Source organism: Podarcis filfolensis (assembly GCF_964270895.1).
Source record: "Podarcis filfolensis genome assembly, chromosome: 2".
NCBI classification, from domain to species: Eukaryota; Metazoa; Chordata; class Lepidosauria; order Squamata; family Lacertidae; genus Podarcis; species Podarcis filfolensis.
Genome location: NC_139605.1, coordinates 40,096,498 through 40,116,248, shown reverse-complemented (window position 1 = coordinate 40,116,248; position 19,751 = coordinate 40,096,498). Strand labels below are relative to the sequence as shown.

The following is a 19,751-nucleotide window of genomic DNA, read 5'->3' as shown; positions in this document are numbered from 1 at the left end:
CGGTTCTGGAAGTGCTCCTGAATATGATTAGGGGGGACCGGTTGGTGGAAGGGATTCAGGTCGGAGCGAAACAATATAAACTTAAAGCTTTTGCAGATGACCTAGTTCTGACATTACAGGAGCCGGAGTCTAGTTTGAAAAGAGTACTACAACTGATTCAAAACTTTGGTCGAGTGGCAGGATTTAAGTTAAATAAGCAAAAAACTAAAGTTTTGGGGAAAAACGTGACAGATATTGAGTTGGAACAGCTTCAGAAAGAGACAGAACTAAATGTGGTTAAAAAAGTTAAATACCTAGGGGTAAACATAACAGCAAAAAATCTGAGTTTATTTAAAGATAATTATGAAAAATGTTGGTCAGAGATTAAGAGAGACTTGGATAGTTGGTCAAGACTAAAACTTTCTTTGTTAGGCCGAATAGCTGCCATCAAGATGAATGTATTGCCAAAAATGTTATTTTTGTTTCAGACACTGCAGATTGTAGACAAGACAGAGTGCTTCCGGAAGTGGCAGAAAGATATTTCTAAATTTGTCTGGCAGGGCAAAAAGCCCAGAATTAAATTTAAAATATTAACAGATGCGAAAGAAAGAGGGGGCTTTGCCCTGCCAGATTTAAAGTTGTATTATGAAGCTGCAGCTTTCTGCTGGTTAAAAGATTGGTTACTTCTTGAAGATACGGATGTCTTGGATTTGGAAGGTTTTAATAATGCGTTTGGATGGCATGCATATTTATGGTATGATAAAGCTAAGATAAATAAGGCCTTCAAGAACCATATTGTCAGAAAATCAGTCTTTAATGTCTGGACAAAATATAAAGACTTACTGGAGAATAAAACTCCGAGGTGGCTGTCACCCCTGGAGGCTAAGGCTCGGAAAAGAGCCAATATGGAGGCCAACTGGCCAAAATATTGGGAGATAATAGAAAAGGATGGTGACAACTGGAAATTGCAGAGTTTAGAAAAGATGAGAGACAAAGTGCGAGACTGGTTACACTATGCTCAGATTAAAGAAGTGTTTAAAAATGACAAAAAGCTAGGATTCCAAGTGGAAAAGTCAAAGTTAGAAACTGAACTGTTAGAACCTAAGACTAAGGTACTTTCAAGAATGTATAACTTGCTGCTGAAATGGAACACACATGACGAAATGGTAAAATCAACAATGATAAAATGGGCGCAGGATATTGGGTATAATATTATGTTTGAAGATTGGGAAAGGTTGTGGACCTCTGGGCTGAACTTCACTGCATGTAATGCGTTGAAGGAAAATGTGATGAAAATGATGTATAGATGGTACATGACCCCTGTTAAACTGGCTAAAATATACCATTCGTCTGATAGCAAATGTTGGAAATGTAAGGAAAATGAAGGAACATTTTTTCACCTCTGGTGGACCTGCCCTAGAGTGAAGGCCTTTTGGGAGAAGATATATAATGAATTAAAAAAGGTGTTTAAATACACCTTCACTAAGAAATCAGAGGCCTTTCTCCTGGGTATTGTCGGCCAGAGTGTGTTAAAAGAGGACAGAACATTCTTTTTGTACGCAACAACAGCAGCAAGAATATTAATTGCCAAGAATTGGAAAACTCAGGAGCTACCCACTGTGGAAGAATGGCAGATGCAACTGATGGACTATATGCAATTAGCCGAGATGACCGGCAGAATTCGAGACCAGGGAGAAGAAAGGATGGAAGAAGACTGGAGGAAATTTAAGATTTATTTACAAAAATATTGTAATTTGGCTGAGTGCTGAATTGGATGCCAGTGCAGACAATTGTCTACCATTAAATTAGATTTAAGGTTGAATTATATGTCAAACCAAATTAAGATTATTAATTAAGATGAATTAAATGATAATTTGTTTGAAACTAATTTAATAATGATGTAAGTGTATGCGGGAGGTGTGGGGGAGTCCCATGTAACAATTGAGAGATGTTAAATGGACAATGATAAGTGCTTATCTAATATATGTTTTATTTGAAAACTTTAATAAATATATTATAAAAAAAAAAAAAAAAAACCATAAAGCAAGCACCAACTGCAGACACTATTCTAGTTAAAACAAAGCTTGAGTCTTCTCACCAATGGATGCTTTAGTGCTATGATATTCTTCCCCTTCCACTTGGTCTCAAACATTTCTGCAAAATATGCACTCCGGGCACCGAGAATGCAGCGATGGGCACAGAAAGACTTCCCATGCACAATGAATACAATGTCACTCTGGTAACCCTGTTCCAGAAGTCTGCAAGGAGAATGAGAACAACAAGTCTTGAAAAAAACGGACTAGAGAACTCAGCAACTGCGAGCATCTTGTTCCTCAAAATCAAGGTTCTAAAATAATGCTTTATTATTTATTAATTGGTCCCTTTCTTACCAAGGTAACTCAAAGTGACTTACAATATATAAACAAAGAAAAACATACATTAAAACCAGCACAAAGAAAAACAATGAAAAAATGAAATGAGAAACTTGTTCTTAAAAAATAAAAAGGCAGAATCTGAACCACTCAAGAAGGCCACAGGAAATTATGATTCAACGCCATCAAGAAAAAGTTATGTTTTTGCCTGATGCCTAAAGCTATATAATGATGGCACCAAGTGAGTCTCCCTGGGGACAGCATTCCATTAACAGGACTGCAAACACACACATATATATTAAGTAGTCTTATTTACTTCTGCCACTTACGCAGTAAAAAGGTAAAGGTAAAGGTACCCCTGCCCGTACGGGCCAGTTGTGTCCGACTCTAGGGTTGTGCGTCCATCTCACTTAAGAGGCCGGCAGCCAGCGCTGTCTGGAGACACTTCCGGGTCACGTGGCCAGCGTGACGAAGTTGCTCTGGCGAGCCTGCACCAGCGCAGCACACGGAAACGCCTTTTACCTTCCCGCTATAAAGCAGTACCTATTTATCTACTTGCACTTAGGGGTGCTTTTGAACTGCTAGGTGGGCAGGAGCTGGGACCAAAAGACGGGAGCTCACCCCGCCGCGGGGATTCGAACCGCCGACCATGCGATCGGCAAGCCCTAGGCACTGAGGTTTTACCCACAGCGCCACCCGCGTCCACTTACGCAGTAGATTGTGATTAATCAGTTTTATCATGTATACCATATGAGAAGTTTTTTCAGTGGGGAGGGAATTAAATATATATATATAGAAACTTTCAAATTACTATGTACTAACAGTGGCTTGACAGACTTGTCATTATTACAAGCAAGCCTCCATAAGACAAGAACATAATAAATCTTTTGAATCTCCTGAAACGAAACAAGCAAGGAGTGGGCGTGGCAGTCCACTGGAAACAGATGCATTTTAATGCTTAACAGCCTGCAATGAAGGCATCTCTTCTCTCTTTACCGTTGAAGGAAGACATCATAGTAGTCTCTCTTCATGCACTTTGCTGTGATCTGCTTGTACTCCTTTAACACCCGCCGAATAGCATCACTCAGGGCCCCATATAAACAACGCTCACCATCAAAGGTGTTTGCTTCACATTTGGCACCTGTAAACCAATACCAACTGGCAATTAGGTTTGAAGCCATATTACAAGAGACATATCATTTACATATGTGATATTGTCTTTCTCTGTAGAACAGTACTAAGAACTGCTTCCACTGAACAACTGGAGCAACCTTCATCCCTCGTTACAAGTACAGTGGTACCTCGGGTTAAGAACTTAATTCGTTCCGGAGGTCCGTTCTTAACCTGAAACTGTTCTTAACCTGAAGCACCACTTTAGCTAATGGGGCCTCCTGCTGCCGCCGCGCCGCCAGAGCACGATTTCTGTTCTCATCCTGAAGCAAAGTTCGTAATCCGAGGTACTATTTCTGGATTAGCGGAGTCTGTAACCTTAAGGGTATGTAACCTCAAGCGTATGTAACCTGAGGTACCACTGTACTTTCATATGTTCTTCTGGTCTAAAGCAGAGCTCATGAAGTAAAATTAACATTCAACCCTAATATCCAGTCTCTTAATTTCTGCCTTGGGACAACCGCAAGACTACTCAGTTTTAAAAGAAAGTAGCTGCATGAAGCTGCATACATTCTACAATATTTCACAGAAAACATTTCTGCTACACCCATACCACTGTGATCCAGTGTGCTACACTATGAGCTGGATTGTGGTTAGAGTGTTGGATGAGGGTCACGGTTCATATCCACACTCAGCCATGAAGCTTGCTGGGTGACCTTGGGACAGTCATTTTCTGCTTCCCAGGGCTGATGAGAGGATAAACTGAGGAGGAGAACCATGAACACCACATTGAGCTCCTTGGAGAGAGGTTATTACAATTTAAAAAACAGAGAAAAGAATCTCTTTTAAAGTACACTGTAAATATTTAGTAAAATACAAGTTAGAAGAAAGCTAAAAAGCTTCCCAGAAAAATTAAAACAACTTTCTGATTGTGTGTTTAACTACAGTTAGGAATATAAAATTTATTGTCCAAATTCAATATAATTCTCTCTCAAGTCTGTGCCTGCATTGGTTGGAATATACCCATTTCTAATAGAGTCTGCATGCAGCTACTGTTCACTGACAAGCTATGCTTACCAAATTCAACATTACCCCACCAAACCATGATTTGGATTTCTTATCCCTAGAAGGATTATTATTTGCTTTAGCTGTAAGCTATGAATTATGATCTAATACCAAGTTTGGAATGCTGTTCCTATGGAAATCTGAAAGGCGCCTACAATCCTGATGTTTTGTCACCTGCTGAAAATATATTTGTTTCACCAAGTGTTTTTAAAGACTTAATCTGATTCAGCCTGGGTCATCTTATGATTTTATAATTGTACAATTTTGTTATTTTCAATGACTGTATTGTATACCACTTCAACAATAATTGTGTTCGTGGTTTATAAATAGTCTGATAAATAAAGTTAGAAACCATGCTTTTGTTTTATTTCTCTGACTGGATTGATATTCTTTGTACCTGTTAAACAACAGACCTAACATTGATTAAATGAAATCAATGTATTTTGATGGTGTGGGTGAGAGAACTAAGCTTATCTCACTGTACATCAGTTTTCCAAACTGTGTGTCGTGACACATTAGTGTCTGCACATTAGTGTCTGCAGTGTGTAGGTGAGTCACACGAATGCTCCCCATGGTGCTCCCAGGGCTGGAAAGGGGTTAGTTTAACCTCTTGTTTGCTAGTAAAACTGAATTACTGTGTCGTGAAATCTTGCATGTCTAAAAGGTGTACCACCAACATGAAAGGTTTGGAAAGCTCTGCCCTACATTATTGCCTTTGTCCTTTTAGCCAAGTTACTAAGAAACAGCGCAATAATGCCCTTGGGAGCTGGGTGGTTCAAGAATGGATGCTGGCAGACTTGTTACTTGGTAACCTAGATAGATCTGCAAGCAAAAGCACATATTCCTGGTGATAACTGTTCCTACTAGTCACTCAATAAATGGTGGCAGCTTCTAATTCAGTGTATTACATGTGAATTTATTCCTTCTAGTAAAGCCAAACACTAAATCCATTTATTTTTGTCTTGCTGGGTGCTATGATGAGAACAGAAATATTAAATGTACCAACAAGGAGCCTTAACTTTTGCTTTTTTAAGTAAAAAATGAGAATAATAATAATAATGATGATGATGATGATGATGATGGCTGGGTTTCCCCAGCCACTCTGGGTGGCTTACAGCATTTATAAAATGTATCAAATGGACATTTACTTTTAGGTGCATTTTATTAAACAAAATGGCAACAAGCAGACTAGATTAAAAATAGCAGCTCTCCCCATTGGCTAAGATCCAATTTTAATGTCACGCTAGGGCTAGTACTACAAACTTGTAAAAAACTGAGCCCGGTACTAACACCCTACCATGAGAGGAAAAGTTTTCCTTGCAAAATAAGATTCTAGCTGTTTGATTAGCATAACAAGTCAAAAGCAGCTATGCAGTTTCCCTTCAGAGCAGGATTATACAGTTTTAATTCTGGTGTACCTTCAGTGACAATTCTAGAGACACACAGGTGACCATATATATTGGGCACACAGTCTCCAGGAGAAGAAGCATATCAGTTTTTCTTACCGTTGGCTAAAAGGTACCGTACAAGCTCTTCATGTCCACAGAGACAAGCATAATACCTGTTAACACAAGGAAGGAGTTAAGGAAGAGACACTTAGAAATGAAAACTTCTAAGTTTTGCTTAGGCCTTCAAAAGTCCTCCCACAGCACCAACTTTGCAATCAAATTAAGATCCTAAAATCACATTAGGTTGGGACAGTGAATGTGTTGCCCTCCGGTTGTTGTTGGGAGTGCAACTCGCAGCAGCCCAGCAGCATGGCCAATGGTTGGCATGATGGAAGTTGTAGTCCAACATCATCTGAAGGGCACCACGTTGGCTCCCCCCATGGTGTTAATTCCTTACAAGAAATTGATCCAGTCCTCTCCATAGCATTCTCACTTCTTTCTGTTGTGACAAGGAGAACAAGAGTCTTTTCCTACTCTTTTTCTAGTGATGAGATATGCACTTGCTTCATGTGCAAGTAGAAAAAAAGAGATGTGGACTAGGGCTATGCAGATGAAGTGGTGGGACCATGCAAACAGAGTTGCCATGGTTTTCAGTGCTCCCATCAAGTTCTATGGGACAACATTGAGAGAGGTGAAATCTGCACACCAGCCCCACACTGTATGATAGCTTTACCAACAAGAACTTTAGGGTACATGCTTATTATTTCTACTGCAAGTATCTACATCCTGCTCTTTTAGTCAAGACTTTCAGAGCAGTTTCCATTAGCGAGATAAAGGCAGCAGTAACTCTCATGTAAAACCCAATCCCAGATTTTTAAAAACTTCTAAAAGTTGACACTAAAAGGTGTGGGTGAATAAAAAGTCTTCCATCTGTCACTGTAAAGACAGACTTGTTAGTGCTAGGTGGGCCTCCCTGGAGACAGCAAAATGAAAAATATCGCTTTCCCAATTCCCACCCACCTCACTTCAGAAGGCGATAGAACTCCAGCAGTGATCACAGGTGATAGGAAAGTTCATGCAGGAAAAGTAACCTAGGTCCTAAGATGCTTAGGGATTTCAACATAAAATCCAGTACCTTGAATTTTATGTGGAAATAGATCAGCAGCTAATGCAATCATATAAAGGCTGACATGACAATATCCCAAGGACACATTGTACAACTCCAGGGATTCCCATTCTATACTTTCTTTTATGACAGACTTAGCACAGTGCTGATGAACATATGTTGGGGACAAACAAGAGAAGACTATTGTCTTCATGCCCTGTTTGCAACCTTCCCAGAACATTACGGCTAACCAGTGCTAGACAAGATGAGCCAATGGTGCAATTGGTGGCCTCTTCTTAGCATGCTAGTAAAATGGTTGCCACAAATTATCCCCAAAGCAGTGGCAGGCATTCAACTGCCTTCCAGAATATTGTTCTGAATGAGGAAAATTATTTCCAACAGCAGGTCTTGTCAACAAAAAACAGCATGGGAACACTGAAAACTTGAGACAATGGGGAGCAGAATGTAGGAGAAGGATATAAGAAAAAAATCTTTTATTTTTTGAACACAACAACAGAAGTAAAATGAGGAACCGTTGCAATGCCTGAAAGCATTTCTTTAAATCCTGTATAAGTTACCAAACAGCAGGTATGTCTCAAGGCCAAAGCACTCACAAAGGGGTACTGTCCCATTTATCCCGGACATTGATTTCAACATCTCTCTGTTCAAGAAGGTATCTGAAAGACAAATAAGGGCACAGCTTTAGCACTTAAGAATTCATCTAACTCAATTCAGCTACAGCTTCAGAAATTATCTGTTTTTAAAGCCCCTTTTCCTATTATTATTATTATTATTATTAATAATAATTATTTTTCTTTTAGACTAGACTGCCCTTTATCATAAGATCTCAGGGTGGTTCACAGAATGCTCAAGTTTGGGAGTGCCCATGCAACCTTTAAAAGAAGGGACACAAAATAACAAGGCTATTACATTTATTCTCCTTTACCCCCACCATTGATTTTTAAGTTTGTGTAATTTCCCAAATATCAGAAGAAACCAACATGCTGCCCTCCAGATGTTTTTGGATTCCACCTCCCATCTGCCCTGGCCATTTGAGGAATGATGGACGGTTTAGTCTAACATCTGGAGGCATCACATTGGCTACTCCTGCTCTACATTCCAGCAGCACACACCTCCCCGCTTTTTTTTTTGTTTTTTTCTTTAAAAAGTTAGTGTCAAATATCCCCACCAATTCTATGGGGGCACAACAGTGCATATGCAGATTATCAGGAGCACAGAAAACACAAAGAAAAATAGTTTGTGTTTCTATTTTGCTTTCTGGAAAGGCCCTAAAAAAGCAGAGCTAGTACGGTGCAATGGTTAAGAGTACTGGACTAGGACTGGGATAAAGTCAGCCCCTGTCTCTGAATTTAAACTATCTTACAGGGTGGTTGCAAAAATAAAATAAAAAAGCAAGGGAGAGGGTAGAATGAATTTAACTATAAATGACATTTTAAAATCATGATAAAAAATTAGCCATTATTTAAAAATCTTAAAACAACATCTGGTTGATGTTCTCCAAGTATGTTGCTACTGTTGTCCTTTTTGTGATTCTGCTTGTAAATTTTGTTACAACCGAACGCTCTAAGTGTTGTGATTTTTACTATTTCTTAAGATAGACACTGAAATTGATGGATAGCATCACTTATGGTGATTATGCACATCACAATGAATTTGAATTGATATAATATTGTGATCAACATTACTTTTCTGGCTGTTACTACATCTTAATGCAATGAATCAGGAAATTAATTGATAGAATTTTAAATATATGATTGGTATATATTTATTCTTGTACTCATGAATTACTGTCATGTTAACTGTTTTGTCTTTGTAATGATGTGTTTTGTGACAGTGCTTGTATTCTGTTGAGTCACGCTTGGGCACATGTGTGTGGAAAAGCAGCATATAGTTTATATTTTACAACATCTTCAGTTTAAAAAAGGAGAAAGTGTGTTTGTAAAGCCTTAAAATACCATTTGCCTTTTTGTGTGTCTGTTTCTTTTCGGTCCTGCGCTCAGGGGATATCTAAAGTAGTCAGCTGTTTCAGGACAGGAAGCTGAGCTGATAGGCAGAAGAGGCAAAAGTTGTTTTCCTTTTTAAAAACACAGCAAGAACTTGGGGCCTCCCATTAGGAACATGAAGCAACACAGTAGCAGCCATTCTACTGCCAAATATGAGTAGCTTGGGAAGGGAAGGTTGGCAAATACAGGCAGGTGAAAAGAATTTCTGAAAAGAATTTTGCTTCCTAACTGTTTATCTGCCCCCTAACCTATTCTCTGCCACAATAATCTTCAATGTTCCCAGACCTAGGACTCAATTTTTAACCAAAACATGCATTTGGAAACCTTTTTTAAAAAAACAAAAAAATCACCACATATTTGTATGATGGTATTGCTGCTGCTGCAACATGTTAGATCAGGCTGTGACAGTCGTGGGTTCCAACCCACCAGTTGAAGACCAAAGAGCTGCCACACCCAACAGAACTCTTAAGTTATCCAGTCCATGCTTGTTCCCTATTCCCCTCACAGATCTGTGACATTCTCCCTCCAAAATATCCCTGGTTGTGCCCAATATCCTCCATTCTATTTTTTCCCCAGCCCCAGCCAGCACTCCCCCAATGCCCCACGTTTGCTTTCTAAAAGTAGCGTGTGCCAGAAATCCGCCTTGCCTAGAACTTCGAAGTTCCTATCTGGAAGTCTCTCCTCCCTTTAAGCCTAGATGGGTGGAGAAGGCATTAGCTGGGGTTACCGAAGGCACTTTGTACATGCCCAGAGCCCTCTCACCCAGGTTATTGCTTTCATGTGTGCAAACAAGCCCAGAAGCTGGTTCTAAACAGCTTCCCAGTTTTACTTCTCAGGCAGCCCTTTTCTTGCTGCTGTCTAGAAGAGCCATCTAAACATCCTAAACACACACAACAAACTTCGAGGAAAGCTAGAAAAAAAAATAGACGAGTTTACCTTAAGTCCCAGGGCAGCCCCTAAACCTCCACCTGCCATTCAGGTGCTCCCCAAACCGGAACCTCAAGGGACAGCCCCCTATTAAGCTCCCCAGCCCCAGCTTGTGTCAAGGCGCAGCACCGATGGGGGTGTGTGGCCCTCTCCCGGGGCTCCCCCCACCCCATAACCTGGACAAGGGCCTCACCGCACTCGGAAAACATCGCCCTTCTTGCAGCTGGTGAAGAGGTCGCTGGTGTCCATAGCCCGCCGGAAAGCGCCGCATTGACCCGGCCTAGGGGAGCAAAGGCGGCTTCAGCGGGAGCAGGCCCGGGCCCAGGAGGAGGAGGAGGAGGAGGAGGAGGAGCAGGGCAGCCCAGGGCAAGCGGCGCCGGATGTAAACACGGCGCCGGAGAGGCTGCTCCACACCCGCGAGGAGGCCGGCCTCGCTCCCCGCCCTTTCCTGGGGGACCCGGCGGCGCGCAGGCCCGCCCACCTCGCCTGGGTCAGCTTAGAAGACCGGGCAGCAGCGGCGGCGGCTGCGGAAGGCCGGCGTCGTGCCTGTGCAGCTTTAATTCCCCCCGCCGCCTGGCAAAGCCTTCTCCAGGCGCCGCGCGCGCTTCTCCTCCTCCTCCTCCTGCTGCTGCGCCCCGTTTGCGCGAGAGCCCGCCTCGGTTCGTTCTGTGATTCGCTCGCGATTAGATGCCGCCGCCACCTCCTCCTTCTCTCCGGTGCCAAGAGCGAGGATTAGCACCGGCGTTTATATATAGATTGTTTTCAAAAGGGTTAGGGCTTCGTGTTTTTAAAAAGTTCGGGCTCCTCCAGCGCCCCCCATGCCGCCTGCAAATCTGTGGCCCGGAAGCCTCGGTCGGAGCGAGGGGGACGAGCGAGGCTGAAGCGGACAATGACTTTGTCTGCTCGCGGAAGGGAGCTGCCTGGTTACTTCGGACGCCGTGTTTCTTCGCGTGGTGGCCTCTCCCCAGAGGAACGGAAAGAAAATCAAAAAATGTCAGGAGACCAGGAGGAATAAAACCCCCCGTGTCTCTCGTTGCAGGGCCGCAAGCAAGTGGGAGAAGCAGAAAAGGGAGGCAGCCATCCATGCGCTTTCCTACTCAAGTTTTTATTGTATGGAAGGAAAGTGTTCGGTTCAATTCTCTTCGTTTCCAAAATAAGAGATGTTGTCGAGCTAGAAAAGATGCGTAAAGGGGAGACGGAAGTCTTCAAGGAGCTGGTGCAGTTCCTTTATGGAGACAGCGGTTTAGATTTTTGGGTTTTTAACTACATTATCCTTTTCTCTGTCTTTCCAATGCAGCCCCCCCCCACTTTTTGTTGAATCCGTGTGCGCACAACCCGGAGCCAACTTGTAGTTTCTTGCGAAATACTGCCGCTTGATGTGTTTCCCCTCAAACCAGCTTTAATCCGAAAGGCAATCTTAAAACCGCATGCACTTCGCAGTTAAACCGAGGTGTGTACATTTGGGACGCCCATTGCTTACCCGCAGATGACAGCTTCACAAATAGGAGATGTGGAGGCGACGGCTTTGTTGCATTTTAAGCTGCTAATTGCCTGAGACTTTTTAATTTGGTAAAAAACTAGGGTAAGCGGAGGCGTGATAGTGGTGTGTACAATTATTCATAGTAAATAGAGAGATGTTTTGCTCCCTCATAATTTTAGTACCTGAGTCCTCCACTGAAGCTAAGTGGTTAAAGCTTCAGGATAGACAAAAGGAAGTACTACTTCATACAGTGTATCGTTAAACTCTGGAACTCACTTCCACAAGAAGTTGGGATGGACACCAATTTGAATGTATTTAAAGAAGGGGTTAAACAAATTTATGGAGAGTGCTAATCAAATGGCTACTGTCAAGAAGTGGCAGAGAGATATTTCTAGATTTGTCTGGCAGGGCAAGAAGCCCAGAATAAAATTTAAAATATTAACTGATGCAAAGGAAAGAGGCAGATTTGCCCTGCCAGACCTTAAACTTTACTATGAATCAGCAGCATTCTGCTGGTTGAAAGACTGGCTGCTTCTTGAGAACACGGACATTTTGGACCTAGAAGGTTTCAACAATGTTTTTGGGTGGCATGCATATTTGTGGTACGACAAGGTTAAAGCACATAAAGCATTTAAAAACCATATTGTCAGGAAAGCATTGTTCAATGTCTGGATAAGATATAAAGACTTACTGGAAAATAAAACCCCAAGGTGGTTGTCACCAATGGAAGCGAAGGCTCAGAAAAAGCTCAATATGGAGGCCAAATGGCCGAAATATTGGGAAATATTGGAACAAGAAGGAGAGAAATTGAAATTGCAGAGTTTTGAGAAATTAAAAGATAAAGTGCGAGACTGGGTTCATTATTATCAAATAAGAGAGGCCTATAATTTGGACAAAAAAAAATGGCTTCCAGGTGGAAAAATCAAAATTGGAAACAGAATTGTTAGATCCCAAAACTAAGATACTCTCAAGAATGTATAACTTGCTGTTAAAATGGAATACGCAGGATGAAACGGTTAAATCTGCTATGATAAAATGGGCACAAGATATTGGTCATAACATTATGTTTGCGGACTGAGAACAGTTGTGGACCACCGGTATGAAATTTACGGCATGTAATGCCTTAAGAGAGAATATTATGAAAATGATATACAGGTGGTACATGACACCAGTCAAGCTTGCAAAAATATATCATTTGCCCGATAACAAATGTTGGAAATGTAAAGAAAATGAAGGTACATTCTTTCACCTTTGGTGGACGTGCCCAAAGATTAAGGCTTTCTGGGAGATGATCTATAATGAAATGAAAAAGGTATTTAAATATACCTTCCTGAAGAAACCAGAGGCCTTTCTCCTGGGCATAGTCGGCCAATTGGTGCCAAAGAAGGATAGAACTTTCTTCATGTATGCAACAACAGCAGCAAGAATACTCATTGCAAAGTATTGGAAGACACAAGATTTACCCACCCTGGAAGAGTGGCAGATGAAGGTGATGGACTATATGGAATTAGCGGAAATGACTGGCAGAATCCGAGACCTGGGAGAAGAGTTGGTGGAAAAAGATTGGAAGAAATTTAAAGACTATCTTCAGAAACACTGTAAAATTAATGAATGTTAAAAATGATGATGGATTGAAAATAAGAGGCATTAGCAACAAAGTTAATGAGAATATGCAAAAATGAGTTGAGAATGGATGAAAATATAGAGTTATAATATGTTAAGATATAGAGTTAAGATAAACGAAAGAGGGTAAGGATTTGCTGATTTGATTATTTAAATGGGAATACAAAAAGGGGAGGTGTGAGGAAGTCAAGGAAACAAGCTAATGAGTTTAAAGTTACAAAAAATGGATTTGTTTTTAACTCTTTTGTATCTATTCTTTTTTTGTATTTTGCATTTTTCTTTTTCTTTTTTCTTTTTTATGTATTTTTGTATGTTTTTTTATCTTTTTCTTTTCTTATTTTATGTTTTTGTAAAATTTCAATAAATATTTAAAAAAAACAAAAAAAAAAAAAAAACAAATGGCTACTAGTCATTGGGTTGTATGGTATCCCCAGGATCAATACCAGCTACTGGGATTCAAGAAGTGTGCATGCACACGAAAGCTTATACCCAGAACAAACTTAGTTGGTCTCTAAGGTGCTACTAAGCTACCAGCATGAGTTTGACCAAACTGCGGGAGGTAGTGGAAGACAGGAGTGCCTGGCATGCTCTGGTCCATGGGGTCACAAAGAGTTGGACACAGCTAAACGACTAAACAACAACAAAGGTGCTACTGGACAATTTTTAAATTTATTTTGACTGCGTCAGAACAACACAGCTACCTACCTGAATCTGGGATTCAAGAGTACGAGAGGGCTATTGTGCTCATGCCCTACACTTGAGTTTCCCATAGGTCCATCCAGGAGGCATTTACTAGCCTTTGAGGTTGTGCAAATAGCACTCGTATATGCTCATCGCTATACGTATGCTCATAAGTGTTACCAACTTGTGCCTTTAAAATGCCTGTTCAGTACACAGAGCCAAAAGCAGGTGAGTTTTGGTGGTAATGGGGCAGAGCCACCTAGTGAGTTTTTGGTGGATCAGTTTGCATTGGCTGCTTCAGGCAAGCAGTGACTGGCGGTCTTTCGGTGGTAAGAGTCGTCTGAATTCTATAGAAAATTCCTTTTTTCAAGGCATCTGTCTCCAGTTTAGTTAATAAAATAGGTGATGCCACAGTCAAGCTCCCAGTATAAAATAGGAAGATAAAACACTTGTTGTTCTTGGCAAACACTGTTTTTATATTAGCAGTAGAACTCAGTCCTGATATTGAACAGGTTTTTTTGTTTGAGTCAAAGTCAGTTCTTTGGTTCAAAGTACACCACGCTTGTATTTTCTGCATGGCAAAACATGACAGGGCAACATAAGATAAACAACCCAGCTTGAGTCACCTTTCTTGCACATGCAGTTGAAGATAGTGTGAGTCATAGAAATTATTTGTTTGGTATACTTAGCATTACAAATGTTAAAACGATAAATTAACAAAAATTCTACTGTCTTCATTAAACAGATCCATTGATGGAGTGATTTTGATAGTGTAGGGTTTCAATCCTCCATTTTTGAAATGTTAGCTTATTCTTACAAGTGTCTGTTCCTGAAGATTCAAACCTGGGGGTGGTGTGGGGGTGCCCCACATGCAATAAAGCAACTTTTGAAAAATGAACTTTTCCGTCTTCACACTTTCCACTTCTCAAAGAATGGCAACACTGAACTTGATTTAAAAGCTAAGCCTACCTTATAATTTAAAGCTGACTCTGTACTGTACGGAACTAAATATTAATTGATTTTTTAAACATTTCTCTAAAATTGGGATTTAGTCTAGATTTCTGGTTTACTATGTCCCCTCTAAACTTCACTGCTTGGGCAGAGCTGAAAACTAGCTTAAGTCTCTTATAGTACTTAACACCCCTAAGATTTAGCCCTAGCACATTGAGCTCCTGATTGATTGATTAAATGGGTGGCATTAGTCTAACTGTTTGACTGCTTAATAATTTGTTACCTTGATGCTATCACTGGGGCCAAATATTTCATTAGATGGGACTTCCTTGCTAGGTTGTTCCACATTTATAGCCCTGGTTAGCTTTTTCCAGCTGCTAATGCAGCCAGTTAGATCAGGAGGTCTTTGAAGAAACACAACTAATCAAAGCCCAGATTCAAACTATGCTGCACTATGAAACTGATAGAACAGTTGAGGAAGTTACTTTCTCTCAACCTAATCTACCTCTCACCACTAAAATATCACTCCATATTTCCGGGAGGAAGGACAGGATATAAATTGGTAAATAAATGTAATGTTCCCTCGGTTAATTCCAAAACCTGTGTTCAGTATGCCTTACCAAATTTCAACCCTCACCATAACATATGCATCCTGCATGTACAAATATTGCACACAATATTGCACACAAATATTGCACACAATCTTTTTCTTCAAGCTGAGGCTTAAGTCAGAAGTGCATGCTGGGGAAATGAACACAGGAGATTCTGTATTTTGACCAGAAACTTTATTTCAAAAAGTGCTACTGGTGACTAAGGAACATTTGCTAGCAAGTGAAATGACAGATGATAAAACCATCACATTTTGGAGTATGTAAAATTTCCATCAAGAAAACCCTACTTTTATGTATATTAAGGAAACTTTCCAAATGAAGGTCAACTTTCTCAGTCTCCTTAGAAAAATAAGACTCAGGGATGAGAGGAAGCAATCGTGCAGCGTTTCCCAAATGTTTAAAATTTAACAGTACATTTTATGCTGTGCATGTTTTTTCAGAAATATGTCTCAGTAAGTTGAATTAATTTTATGCGGGTGTAGGGTTGCAGTCCGTCTTTCTAATGGGATCATCTCAATCAGAGTAATTTGATTTATAATTCTTCCCCAACCATTCTTCTCAGCTCTCTGCTGCAATCTATCCATCCCACTCTTATCCAGCTGATTCTCAATCCCTCATTTGGGAATCACTGCAGTGATTTGGAGATCCACACTATCCCATTCATATCCTTAATGTAATATAGCAGTGTAGGAGCCAGGATAGTAAGGCTAATAGTAGTATCGGAGGCTTTATCTTCACAAGCATGTAACAAAAGAACTAGGACAGCAGATTCCTCAGCCTTTATTAGTTTTTTTAGTTGGGAGGAGGGAGTTGTGTTTGGTTTTAGAGAGTGGAAAAGTATGCTTTATTGTCATCAGAGATTCATGAGAAATCAGCGTCCGAGGCAAGTCCTGCTGAGCGACATCTGTGTAGCAATCTGTACTCTTGTCCACTGCTGGAACAATCAGCAGAGAGGCTTCTGCACCAGATGTTAAGTAAGGTAGCCCATAAATATTTTCTGAGTCAGTGGTTCTCAAAGTGCAAGGCTGTCACCACACGACCATGCTGAGTTGCCAAGAATTCTCATATCCTCCCTGCATTTCCTTACATATTGACCTAGAATGTCATAACCATGCATCAAGTAAGGGCAGTAGTCCATGAAGCTGAGTGAAGCATCTCTCTTTGTGACTATTTGGCTATGTGCAGACGTAATAGAAATCCTTTGTAAACCATTATATCAAACCAACACTGGAAGCTGATTTGCAAACCACAGTTTGTACCAATTGTAATTTGCCCTTATGTCTGAATTCACAAACCACTGACAAATCACTTAAGGACATTGCTCTATGGAGCACTATGGTGAAAGAAGCAAATTTGTGAAGTTTAGAAGTTTAGAAGCTGAGTGCAGAGTTGTACATTTGGAAGCTGAAACCATAGTGTGGGTTCTTAATTATGCTTAGCATAGATAATCATGTGGTGTAGTATCTGGACTAAGACTATACAGTCCCTTCATTTATTTTAATGTCTCTCGCTTGTACCCTACATCCAGGGGAATGGTAATTTCTCATCTCTGTAGGAACACACATCTCCTTGTCTGAAAGTGGTTTACCATCTACAGTACTAGATGATCCAGTCCTCAAAATGCTAGACTTACAAAGAATTATTTTATGATAGCATGACATTGCATTAAATCAGAAAGTGACTCAAAAAGTTTTGTGAGGTCATTCTAACTGTTTAAAGAGTTTTACCGTCATTCAAAAGCTTGCATACTTCTCACACCAACAAAAGAGGCTGGTCCAGTAAAACATATCTCTAGTAATAATTAAGGATTGCTCCCTTTCCTCTATTTTTTCATACAATGAGTAGTGAAGCCAACAGGATTATAGCTCTATGCTAATTTTTAAATCCATGTGATTAAAGACTCAAGGTCTATCATCACTATTCCCACAAGCTTAATTCTAGATGTCATTGGAAAGTGCTCTGCTGGCTTCCTTTTGTCTACTTTGGAGTAGAGTTGGCCTGTAGTTTCATTTCTAACCGTTCCATCTTAAATGCTAACCAGTTAACAGTAGGTATTGAAATCATGGTATTTTGTGTGTTTGAAGGTGGCGCAAGAACAAAACCATTTTTCCTTGAATGCATTTTTCTCAGCCACCACCAGAGGCCAGTGTGGCTCCATGTATATAACAAAGATGAGTACAAACCTAACTCATTGTAGAGAGGAAATAGTGTGTGTGTGTGTTAAATCTTAAACAAGTAAAAAACTACAGCAAAAAAGATAATGACTAACTGCTCTCATAAACCCTAAGATAGGACAAAATGGAAGAAGCCTCTAATGATGGAAGAAGCCTCTAATGAAGGGGAAAAGAAAGCATGGAGTAAAATAAATAAATAGGGGAAGATGTAAAAGATCTCTAAAATCCTGAATGAGCTCTGTGCAGCAATATGACTGCATAGAATCCAAACCATGGAAAAGAATCAACTTTTAGAGAGAAAATGCAGTCCTGATATTCACATAAATGGAATATTTTAGTTGGAATTTGGCTAGGGAACTAATACTGTTGCCTAACATCTGAACAATTTTTTAAAAAGAATCCTAGCAATACTGTACGTAAGATTTATGCAGTATTTATATGTGAAATTAAACTGTGCTGACAAGATTGCTTTATGTCTTTGGGAGATCAGATTTCAGTGCTCAGAGAGAGCTACGGATTGGATGCTAACAGATTTCCATTACAAGTTCATCGGCAATCTCCATTAAATATACATGAATCTTTGTGTGTGATGGTTCTGTTAAAGAACAAGTATTAATGGCAACTCGGTTGAGCCAGACAGGCAATCATAACAAGTTTTTGTGTCAGTCATTTTCCTTTTGAAGTGAGACAAGCCATGAGATGTGTGTAATGGAGTAACATTCTGGAGAAAAGGAAGCAAAAATATGTTGAGACCGGCCATCAGCACTGAAGATGGGAGGTTCTGCATATGCAAGTGCTTCTCAAAGAAGCCTGGGGCATTCTAGTTTGCCCAAGGCATGCTAACAAAGCATATGGCAGCCCTTGAGCCTAGTTTTGATCCCAGAGGTATTACTGTACTAAGGTACTAACCTCATTTGTTTAAACTGACCTATTCCTGACATATAGCTGGGTAGATGAAATCAAAATTTACTCCACTGGTACAGAAGAGGACACTTAAGTTTTCCATCTGTTTCATTCAAGGTCAATCAAACAAGACTTGCGCAGCAATCAGCATAGCTGTTATAGTAAGTGCATTAACTAAAGTGAAGGAGACTTCCCAGCTGGCTTCCCTGCCCACTGCTGCCCCAAAATTCTGATCTCTAATTGCCAGTCCAGGAAACTTGTGAAGGTGATAGCAGGAATTCATTCTGTATTAGAAAAATACTTTTCTGGATTCAGATCAACCAAGCTAGATCAGTTCAGGGCATGGTCAAATTCTGTAGTTTCCACTAGGTTTGGATCCACAAAAGGTGCTGTTACTGCGAAATGTCATAGTAAGGGAAGGGGCAATGCAATATCCTGCTAGCACCTAAAATTAGGCTCTGTCAGGTACCTGAGCAGAATAGATTTGTTCTGCCTAAATAGCAACCTTACAGAGAAGTTTTTAAAATTACCAGCTCACACAATACATCTGTCAGCCCAGCACTTAACAGTTATGAACCATTTTGCAGCTTGAGTAGAAAATCCTGCTGGCCATTCACTAGAAGGAAAGGTTTCTCATGCTGGGCAACAAGGTGAGTGGTGAATTGCAAGACGGTCTTAATGCATCATATCCCAAGCCTAGACAAGAAATATGCCGTCTTTCCTTGCTGCCACTGTACCTTTTGAGACAGGTTGTGAACCCACTTTTTCCTGTGCGGAACTGGCCTACTGCCTCTGTGACGAATCCTTCAGTAAACACCGCTCTGGGGCAATGCTAAGCCTTGATACCATTTATTTTTCAAACCTGGCCATCCTCCACTCCTACCAAAGAACTAGAGCAAGTGCATTTAAAAGTGATTAAACATTGGCGCTACTGACAGCAACACACAAACACGCCCCACCCCCCCACCCACTCTGCTCAGGGTGGCCCTTCTGACTCCAGGACTGTGATGGTGCCTCAGGACCGTGATGGGCAGATCCATTCCAAACCTGAAAAAATAAGTTCCTGAGGAGCCACCCTCACCAAATGGCCCTTAAGTCAAACAAGAGTGCAATCAGAAACACCCGACTCCTCTTTTAAAGGTGTGTATCTTCCTCAAACACATCTCCCTCTTCGCCTGCCCGCTTGTTAATGAGGACATCCCAGCTCTCAGGTCCATTAACAGCTCCCCCACCATTCACACTTGGCTTCTTTTCTTGCATTTCTGATTGGCTGTCGCTGGCTACATCCAAGGTCGGATTGTCATGGCAGCCGTTCTCCACAAACCGTAGCTCCTCCCCATGTGACTGAAAAAGAAATG

The 19,751-nt window shown here is 40.7% G+C and overlaps 2 protein-coding genes and 1 long non-coding RNA gene across 4 annotated transcripts in view; 1 reads left to right on the top strand and 2 right to left on the bottom strand.

Moving 5' to 3' along the window:
• The window catches only part of ABTB1 (ankyrin repeat and BTB domain containing 1), a 45,694-nt gene extending 33,904 nt beyond the window's left edge, over positions 1–11,790 (bottom strand). Inside the window, exons 1-5 of the mRNA XM_083603086.1 lie at positions 10,164–11,790; positions 7,634–7,696; positions 6,032–6,087; positions 3,348–3,492; positions 2,078–2,237 (exon numbers count right to left, since the gene is read on the bottom strand). Coding sequence (XP_083459212.1) covers positions 2,078–2,237; positions 3,348–3,492; positions 6,032–6,087; positions 7,634–7,696; positions 10,164–10,219 — 480 coding nt within the window. The 5' untranslated portion in view covers positions 10,220–11,790. The remainder of the gene's footprint in view (positions 1–2,077; positions 2,238–3,347; positions 3,493–6,031; positions 6,088–7,633; positions 7,697–10,163) is intronic.
• A 2,061-nt stretch (positions 11,791–13,851) lies between these two features.
• Positions 13,852–14,652, top strand: LOC310757686. Its single transcript, XR_014545411.1, has 2 exons — positions 13,852–13,986; positions 14,022–14,652. It is a non-coding gene; the product is annotated as an uncharacterized lncRNA (long non-coding RNA).
• An 821-nt stretch (positions 14,653–15,473) lies between these two features.
• PODXL2 (podocalyxin like 2) overlaps positions 15,474–19,751 on the bottom strand; it is a 54,941-nt gene continuing 50,663 nt past the window's right edge. For both annotated transcript variants that reach the window (XM_083603053.1, XM_083603054.1), the window contains exon 8: positions 15,474–19,737. In XM_083603053.1, the coding sequence (XP_083459179.1) occupies positions 19,528–19,737 (210 nt within the window). In that variant the 3' untranslated portion in view covers positions 15,474–19,527. The remainder of the gene's footprint in view (positions 19,738–19,751) is intronic.